The sequence below is a fragment of the Salvelinus sp. IW2-2015 genome, linkage group LG6.1, assembly GCF_002910315.2.
Source record: "Salvelinus sp. IW2-2015 linkage group LG6.1, ASM291031v2, whole genome shotgun sequence".
NCBI classification, from domain to species: domain Eukaryota; kingdom Metazoa; phylum Chordata; class Actinopteri; order Salmoniformes; family Salmonidae; genus Salvelinus; species Salvelinus sp. IW2-2015.
Genome location: NC_036845.1, coordinates 2,790,850 through 2,800,477, shown reverse-complemented (window position 1 = coordinate 2,800,477; position 9,628 = coordinate 2,790,850). Strand labels below are relative to the sequence as shown.

Genomic DNA, 9,628 nt, shown 5'->3' with positions numbered 1-9,628 from the left:
GGTCATGGAGAGAGAAAAACAAGCTGCCGGTAGGTGTGTGTAGGAGTGGGCCAAAATCCCTGCTGCAGTGTGTGCAAACCTGGTCAAGAACTACAGGAAACGTATGATCTCTGTAATTGCAAACTAAGGTTTCTGTACCAAATATTCAGTTCTGCTTTTCTGATGTATCAAATACTTATGTCATGCAATAAAATGCAAATTAATTAATTAAAAATCATACAATGTGATTTTCTGGATTTTTGTTTTAGATTCCTTCTCTCACAGTTGAAGTGTACCTATGATAACAATTACAGACCTCTACATGCTTTGTAAGTAGGAAAACCTGCAAAATTGTCAGTGATCAAATACTTGTTCTCCCCACTGTATATATATACACACACACTACCGTTCAAAAGTTTGCGGTCACTCTGAAATGTCCTTGTTTTTGAAAGAAAATCAAATTTTTGTCCATTAAAATAACATCAAATTGATCAGAAATACAGTGTAGACATTGCTAATGGTGTAAATGACTATTGTAGCTGGAAACAGCTGATTTTTTATGGAATATGTACGTAGGCGTACAGTGGCCCATTATCAGCAACCATCACTTCTGTTTTCCAATGGCACGTTGTGTTAGCTAATCCAAGTTTATCATTTTAAAAGGCTAATTGATCATTCAAAAACCCTTTTGCAATTATGTTAGCACAGCTGAAAACTGCTGTGCTGATTAAAGGAGCAATAAAACTGGCCTTCTTTAGACTAGTTGAGTATCTGGAGCATCAGCATTTGTGGGTTCGATTACAGGCTCAAAATGGTCAGAAACAAATAACTTTCTTCTGAAATTCATCAGTCTATTCTTGTTCTGAGAAATGAAGGCTATTCCATGCTAGAAATTGCCAAGATATTTAAGATCTCGTACTACGCTGTGTACTACTCCCTTCACAGAACAGCGCAAACAGGCTCTAACCAGAATAGAAAGAGGAGTGGGAGGCCCCGGTGCAGAACTGAGCAAGAGGACAAGTACATTAGAGTGTCTAGTTTGAGAAACAGAAGCCTCACAAGTCCTCAACTGGCAGCTTCATTAAATGGTACCCGCAAAATAACAGTCTCAACGTCATCAGTGAAGAGGCGACTCCGGAATGCTGGCCTTCTAGGCAGAGTTCCTCTGTCCAGTGTCTGTGTTCTTTTGCCCATCTTAATATTTTCCTTTTAATGGCCAGTCTGAGATATGGCTTTTTCTTTGCAACTCTGCCTAGAAGGCCAGCATCCTGGAGTCGCCTCTTCACTGTTGATGTTGAGACTGGTGTTTTGCGGGTACTATTTAATGAAGCTGCCATCTAGATCCTTTGAGGCTGTGGAGGGATCCAAATTGTGGATTTAAAAGAAAACATGAATCATCAGTGTACAATGACACCTTTGTTTGACAATGTTACGTAATACAGAATACAGCCTTGCTACTATCTGTCCTCATTTAAACTTCATCAGTTAGGCCATGGCGGAACTCTGTTGACACTTTGACCTTATTTTGCCATAGGAACTGGAGACCCTGGACAATGGGAAGCCCTATGCCGTATCCTACAGCGTGGACGTGCCCATGGTGGTCAAGTGCCTCAGGTCAGTCACAGTAATATAAATTGCAGTGTGTAAGTGTGAGAGCAGTGAAATGAACGCATGCATTTTATCCTTGGGGGATCAGGCTTTCAGCTCGACTGCCCCCAGCCTCTGGAATGCTCTCCCGGATCACCTGAAGGCACCACAGACTCTGGGATCCTTTAAAACAGGCCTAAAAACCTTTCTCTTTAGGAAGGTTTTCTGTTGATATCTGTGCTCCTTGGTGACCTTGTCCCTTGTAGTGTCAGCTGTGTTCTTTGTGTCAGTTGCCTTCTAACGTTCTATTTGGTTTTTATTTTATGCACTTTGATATTATTCTGTATAATTATTCTGTATAATACATTTATTATTATTACTTTCTGCAAACCAAAATGTATGAGTTGTCATGAATCTTAAGTGCCAGATGTGGCGTTATGCTATATGGTTGAATGTTTATGTTACATTTCAAGTGTGTGTGAAGTTGTAGGGCGAGGCAGAGACAGAATGGTGGGAAAGAAAGGGGGAAAAAGAGGGTGAGACTGACTGTGAATTAGTTCTTACAAGAATGTGACTGCAGACTGCCAAACCTCCCTTATTTGATTGGCTGGCACACAGCACCATGACCTAGACTGCTTGCTGTATACTCACTGTGGATCCAATCACTATCTCAATCTACTGTCTGCTTGTTTACCTTTTAATGGATTGGAAATAGACTCATTTACAGTTTCCTTCTTTGAAAAAATACACATTTCCTTCTACTCTTGATATCTGAAACTATAGTTGCTGCAGTTCTATTTCATAATAAACATTTATACATGGTAGCCCTACTGAGTCTAGTGTCCTCCTGGTATTTACTGAATATGGAATGTAGTGAGTACTTAATGCAGTTGAGAAATATTGACATCCCCCAAATCCCTTTTGACATATCTGAAAGGTGTAATATTTTTGACGATTCTTGAGTCCAAGTGTTTACTGTCTGTGTGTGCATGTGTGTGCACAGGTACTATGCAGGCTGGGCAGATAAGTGGGAGGGGAAGACCATTCCCATCGATGGAGACTTCTTCTGCTACACCCGTCATGAGCCCATTGGTGTGTGTGGCCAGATCATCCCGGTGAGTGAGTGAAGGAACTGTTCAGGGGTTAGGGATGGACCTCCTTGATGAATCTTAAGAAACATTCTCAATATACTTTCTCAATAGTTCATATTCGCAATTTGAACATGATTTGGATATGTAATTTAAGGTGACACCCTGCCTCCAAAACCTGGTAGAGCTGCAAGGCTGTGCGGTATATAGTGGCAGCCTGGACTTTAATGTGTTGAGTGCCTGCATGGATTTATGTCTGTGTACTTTGCATGAGTTTATGCACACGTTTGATATGGTCTGTCTTCACTCTACCGTTCACTCTCTTCCTCTCTCTATCTTCCCTCAGTGGAACTTCCCTCTGCTGATGCAGGCATGGAAGCTGGGGCCAGCTCTGGCTACAGGCAACACTGTGGTGATGAAGGTGGCTGAGCAGACCCCCCTCACTGCCCTGTATGTGGCCAGTCTCATCAAGGAGGTTGGTACACTAATACACACACACACACACCCTCCTTACCACATTTCTTAAGCTCTCTCCTCTCTCTCTCTCTCCTCTCAGGTTGGTTTCCCTCCAGGTGTGGTGAACATCCTGCCTGGTATGGGTCCATCTGCTGGTTCTGCCATCGCCTCCCACATGGATGTGGATAAGGTGGCTTTCACAGGATCTACTGAGGTAAGACAGACCGCCCATACCTCAGGCATCTCAAAGAACTGAGTCACTGCTTTCAAATGGCCAATGTGTTTTGGTGTATTAGTGTGTGTATGAGAATGAGCCCTGTGCTGTCTAAGCAGCTCCATGCTCTATGTGTCCAGGTAGGTCACCTGATCCAGCAGGCATCTGGCTCCAGCAACCTGAAGAAGGTCACTCTGGAGCTGGGAGGAAAGAGCCCCAACATAATCATGTCTGATGCCAACAGTGAGTATGGCTCAAGGCAACTTTACTTTTGGGATGGGCATCCAGTTATAAATATGTCAAAAATGGGAACACTTAATTTGGATAGTCAGCTACAGCAATATCTTAAGCAAAGTGTGGTCTCCGTTTTATTTATGAAGTATCAATTGCAGCAGACAGCTGCTACTTTTACAACGAAGGACATCTACCACAGGAGGCTGATGGGATGAGTTATAGGAGTACAGGCTCATTGTAATGACTAATGGAATTAATGGAACGGAGTCAAACGTGGTTTCCATATGTTTGACGTGTTTGATACCGTTCTGTTTATTCCATTCCAGCATTACAATGAGCCCGTCCTCCTATAGTACCTCCCACCAGCCTCCTCTGAAATCTACTACGGCATGTGCATGTTTGCCTGTGTGTCTTTATTTGTTTGATTGCGATTGCTGTGTCTGACTTAGCCGATATGTTTCGACTTGAGGTTATACACCTTCCTCTTCAAGTCAAAACTTTGCTCAGCTATAATGTTTGCACCGCAGTGACAAATGCAGGATAGGGCTAGAAAACATACCTCAGTCCAGGGATGGAAGATGTCACAGTACTCCTAATTATCCCATTATCCGACATGGAAAATCGAGAAGATTAAAATACTGCTAGTTTTTTAAACTGCCTTTTTCGTCAGCATGCTAGGCTTGCTAATGCTAAAGCAGCCCATTGGATTCCACAACACTTCCGGCAGCTACTCACCCCAAGGCCAGGTGTCAATTTCATGGAGTCCAATGCTGCAAAACGTCAAGTGGAAACATATCGGCTATGTATGACTGTGTTCTCTCTCTCTCTCTCTTTCTGCAGTGGCGGAGGCGGTGGAACAGTCCCACTTTGCCCTGTTCTTTAACCAGGGCCAGTGCTGCTGTGCCGGCTCCCGTACATATGTGCAGGACACCATCTATGATGAGTTTATGGAGCGCAGTGTGGAGCGGGCCAAGAGCAGGGTGGTGGGAGACCCCTTCAACATGAAGACTGAGCAGGGACCGCAGGTTAGAGATACTGCATGGTGCAACACACCCAGACGAGTAGAGTAGGAGTTGAAGACACACCCAGACGAGTAGAGTAGGAGTTGAAGACACGCCCAGACGAGTAGAGTAGGATTTGAAGACACGCCCAGACGAGTAGAGTAGGATTTGAAGACACACCCAGACGAGTAGAGTAGGAGTTGAAGACACCCCAGACGAGTAGAGTAGGAGTTGAAGACACGCCCAGACGAGTAGAGTAGGATTGAAGACACGCCCAGACGAGTAGAGTAGGAGTTGAAGACACGCCCAGACGAGTAGAGTAGGGTTGAAGACACGCCCAGACGAGTAGAGTAGGAGTTGAAGACACGCCCAGACGAGTAGAGTAGGAGTTGAGACACGCCCAGACGAGTAGAGTAGGAGTTGAAGACACGCCCAGACGAGTAGAGTAGGAGTGAAGACACGCCAGACGAGTAGAGTAGGAGTTGAAGACACGCCCAGACGAGTAGAGTAGGAGTTGAAGACACACACCCAAACATAAGACACTGGATAAAAATAGAAGAGCTGCACACTCTATTGTACTGAAATAACTGTGGTACCAGCATTTCCAAATGCAGAGCCTTTATCAGAAAACAACTACAAGAACGCACTTGCATGCATACATATACACAAGRACWTGTAGTCTGGTTTGGTTTATAGCTCTCTTCCTAACACATTAATAAGACACCCACTTACGAGCACTGTAAAACGGTTCCCTATCTAGGTGGATGAGGAACAGTTCAAGAAGATTCTGGGCTACATCAGCAGTGGTAAGAGTGAGGGGGCCAAGCTGATGTGCGGGGGAGGGGTGGCTGCAGACCGTGGCTACTTCATCCAACCAACCATCTTTGGAGATGTCCAGGACGGCATGACCATCGCCCGTGAGGAGGTACAGCATGGCATTTATAATTAACAACTCACTCTTCATGAAACTGGTTGTCAAGATTCACCATTTTGGCTCTTGGGGCTGCCTTGACAGAATCCCCCTACTGGCTATACCCATGAAAATGGAAAGAAAAGCCAGTATATTTTGCTTGTCTAAAGTATATTTGTGTGGCTATTCTGAAGCTAGAATCCTTAGTTGCTACATTCATTTTTGAACCTTAATGAACTTTAAATTAATTATATACAGTTGAAGTCGGAAGTTTAAATACACCTTAGCCAAATACATTTAAACTCAGTTTTTCACAATTCCTGACATTTAATACTAGTAAAAATTCCCTGTCTTAGGTCAGTTAGGATCACCAATTTATTTTAAGAATGTGAAATGTCAGAATAATAGTAGAGAGAATGATATATTTCAGCTTTTATTTCTTTCATCACATTGCCAATGGGTCAGAAGTTTACATACACTCAATTAGTATTTTGTAGCATTGCCTTTAAATTGATTAACTTGGGTCAAACGTTTTGGGTAGTCTTCCACAAGCTTCCCACAATAAGTTGGGTGAATTTTGGCCCATTCTTCATGACAGAGCTGGTGTAACTGAGTTAGGTTTGTAGGCCTCCTTGCTCGCACTCGCTTTTTCAGTTCTGCCCACAAATTTTCTATGGGATTGAGGTCAGGGCTTTGTGATGGCCACTCCTATACCTTGACTTTGTTGTCCTTAAGCTATTTTGCCACAACTTTGGAAGTATGCTTGGGGTCATTGTCCATTTGGAAGACCCATTTGCGACCAATCTTTAACTTCCTGACTGATGTCTTGAGATGTTGCTTCAATATATCCACATAATGTTCCTTTCTCATGATGCCATCTATTTTGTGAAGTGCACCAGTCCCTCCTGCAGCAAAGCACCCCCGTGCTTCACGGTTAGGATGGTGTTCTTCGGCGGTGGCGGCTCCGGCGCTGGACGAGGACACCACTCCACCATTGTTTTTGTCCCCCGCCTTAGCGTCCTTTGAGTGGCGACCCTCGCCGCCGACCTTGGCCTAGGAACCCTCACAAAGGGCCCCATCAGACTGAGGAGACAGCTCCGAACCGAGAGGTAGCTTAGGACATAGAGGTAGCTCAGGACATAGAGGTAGCTCAAGACAGAGAGGTAGCTCCGGACTGAGTGGCAGCTCCGGACTGAGTGGCAGCTCCGGACTGAGTGGCAGCTCTGACGGCTCGGGACAGACGGCGGCTCTGACGGCTCGGGACAGACGGGCGGCTCTGACGGCTCGGGAACAAGACGGGCGCTTTGACGCCGGACAGGACGGGCGGCTCTGACGGCTCGGGACAGACGGGCGGCTCTGACGGCTCGGGACAGACGGGCGGCTCAGACGGCGCTGGGCAGACGGATGGCTCAGATGGCGCTGGGCAGACGGATGGCTCAGGTTTGTAGACACCTCAAGGCTAGTGCGGGGAGCAGGAACAGGGCACACTGGACTCTCGAGGCGCACTATACACCTGGTGCGTGGTACCGGCACTGGTGGTACCGGGCTGAGGGCACGCACCTCAGGGCGAGTGCGGGGAGAAGGAACAGTGCGTACAGGGCTCTGGAGACGCACAGGAAACTTGGTGCGTGGTGCCGGAACTGGTGGCACCGGGCTGGAGCGAGGAGGTGGCGCCGGATATACCGGACCGTGAAAGCGTACTGGCTCCCTTGAGCACCGAGCCTGCCCAACCTTACCTGGTTGAATGATCCCCGTAGCCCGACCAGTGCGGGGAGGAGGAATAGCTGTGCTGGCGAACCGGGGACACCATGCGTAAGGCTGGTGCCATGTACACCGGCCCGAGGAGACATACTGGAGACCAGATATGTTGAGCCGGCTTCATGACACCTGGCTCTATGCTCAATCTAGCCCGGCCGATACGTGGAGCTGGGATGTACCGCACCGGGCTATGCACACGTACAGGAGACACCGTGCGCTCCTCCGCATAACACGGTGTCTGCCCGTACTCTCAGTTTCCACGGTAAGCCTGGGAAGTTGGCGCAGGTCTCCTACCTGACTTCGCCACACTCCCCTTTAGCCCGCCCCCCAAGAATTTTTTTGGGTTTCTTCTCGGGCTTCCAGCCACGCTTCCTTCATGAGAGCGGCGATATTCTCCAACCTTAGCCCAGGGTCCTTTACCCTCCAGAATTCCCTCCCATGTCCAGGAGTCCTGTGTAATGGGCCGCTGCTGCTGCTGCTGCCCGTAGCCACGCTGCTTGGTCCGAGATTGGTGGGTGGTTCTGTAACGGCAGTCTTCCTCCTCTTCACGAGAAGAGAGGGTGTAGCAAGGATCGGACCAACACGCAGCGTAGCCAGTGCTCAACATGTTTAATTTAACGATAAACAGTGAACACTTACAACAAATACAAAATAACAAATGTGGCAAACCGATACAGTCCTAGCTGGTGCAGAGAAACACAAAAACAGGAAACAACCACCCACAAACCCCAACACAAAACAAGCCACCTATATATGATTCCCAATCAGAGACAACACAAAACATCTGCCTCTGATTGAGAACCATATTAGGCCAAACATAGAAACAGACAAACTAGACACACAACATAGAATGCCCACCCAGCTCACGTCCTGACCAACACTAAAACAAGCAAAACACACAAGAACTATGGTCAGAACGTGACACATGAGCTTAGTTCATACCCTGTCATACCCCATCAGAACCTACAATATAAGCTTGTTTTACTCCAGTGTTTGTAAACAACAAATGTAAACAAACAATGTATAGCCTCAAAACATGGTTAAAACTATACATGGGATATCACGGATGGTCAGTTCTTGCATCCATAGCACTGTCTATGAATTTGAGTGTTTTTTTTCCATCCCTTAGCTTTTTAGCGAAACTGTGGCGAGGAGAATGCTTTATTGTTTCAATTAAGTATTCTAGCTCTAAGGAAAGTAGCCAGACAAGCTCATACATGTGTAACATGTTCTCTTCAGAGAACAGATCTCTTTAGGTTAGATTATTTAAATGTATTTATCCTCTATAACACTTTGTCTGTGTTCAGATCTTTGGGCCGGTGATGCAGATCCTGAAGTTTAAGACTCTGGAGGAGGTGGTTGAGAGAGCCAACGACACAAAGTACGGCCTGGCAGCTGCTGTCTTCACCAAAGACATCGACAAGGCCCACTACATCTCTAGCGGAATTCGCACTGGTACTGTCTGGTACGCTGATTTCTAGCTGACTTTATTTTACATTATGTACATCAAATTGTCAATTTCTTTCCGTAGTATAAAAGGTCCAGAAGTTGGCCCATTAAAATACGATAATTGTGTATGTGGTTTGTCCATTTCTTTCTCCTAAGGATTAACTGCTATAATGTGTTTGGAGCACAAGCCCCCTTCGGTGGCTACAAATATTCTGGTAACGGTCGTGAGCTGGGAGAGTATGGCCTGGACAACTACACTGAAGTGAAAACGGTAAGGACCCCATAACCACCACAATACTGTAGGATAAAATGTTCATGCCCCATTGGGCCACATACGTAAATGTATGAACGCTGTTGCCACACGTTGCATACGTAATAAACAGCAACATCTCATAAGCAGCTGTATCTATGTTCACAAAATGTGTTAATGTCAAAGCAAATATTTTATTCTTTATCTCAGGTAACAATCAAGGTCCCTCAGAAAAACTCGTAAAGACGTCTGAACTCTGCCTCCAATCAAGGAAACTAACTGACCATAGGAAGGCTCTATGGGACTAAATCAGCCTTTATTTTGTTTATCACAGAGTTAATCAGTTATTCAGTTGGACTTTAGTGTTACTTAGCCTCTGTACTCATCTCTAACTTCATGTAAAGAATTTCCAAACAAGATGAGAAAACAATTACAGGCATGTTGCTGTTAGTTTACACCCAGCTTGTTGTACAGCCGTGTCAAACTTCAACAGCTTATTTTAAGCACTTCATAGAGCATGCCATAATATTTCATAATACTTATTTCAGTCATTATGTTCATCCTGTTTTTATATGGTGAATCCCTGCTACAATGCAGAGTAGTTTTGTACTCTTGTAGAGTGAAAGTGTGAACTTTGAAAGTATTTTGGATAATAAATGCACTTGATACTCGCTATTACTTGTTTTTAACCTAGTGTCATCT

At 45.4% G+C, this 9,628-nt stretch overlaps 1 protein-coding gene across 1 annotated transcript in view; it reads left to right on the top strand.

Annotated features, from left to right (window-relative positions):
* Positions 1-9,599, top strand: part of LOC111964887 (aldehyde dehydrogenase, mitochondrial) — a 16,830-nt gene extending 7,231 nt beyond the window's left edge. The window contains exons 4-13 of the mRNA XM_023988743.3: positions 1,514-1,593; positions 2,570-2,681; positions 3,001-3,129; positions 3,211-3,324; positions 3,465-3,567; positions 4,399-4,583; positions 5,320-5,484; positions 8,535-8,692; positions 8,833-8,947; positions 9,137-9,599. Coding sequence (XP_023844511.1) covers positions 1,514-1,593; positions 2,570-2,681; positions 3,001-3,129; positions 3,211-3,324; positions 3,465-3,567; positions 4,399-4,583; positions 5,320-5,484; positions 8,535-8,692; positions 8,833-8,947; positions 9,137-9,169 — 1,194 coding nt within the window. The 3' untranslated portion in view covers positions 9,170-9,599. The remainder of the gene's footprint in view (positions 1-1,513; positions 1,594-2,569; positions 2,682-3,000; positions 3,130-3,210; positions 3,325-3,464; positions 3,568-4,398; positions 4,584-5,319; positions 5,485-8,534; positions 8,693-8,832; positions 8,948-9,136) is intronic.
* The last annotated feature ends 29 nt before the right edge of the window (positions 9,600-9,628 follow it).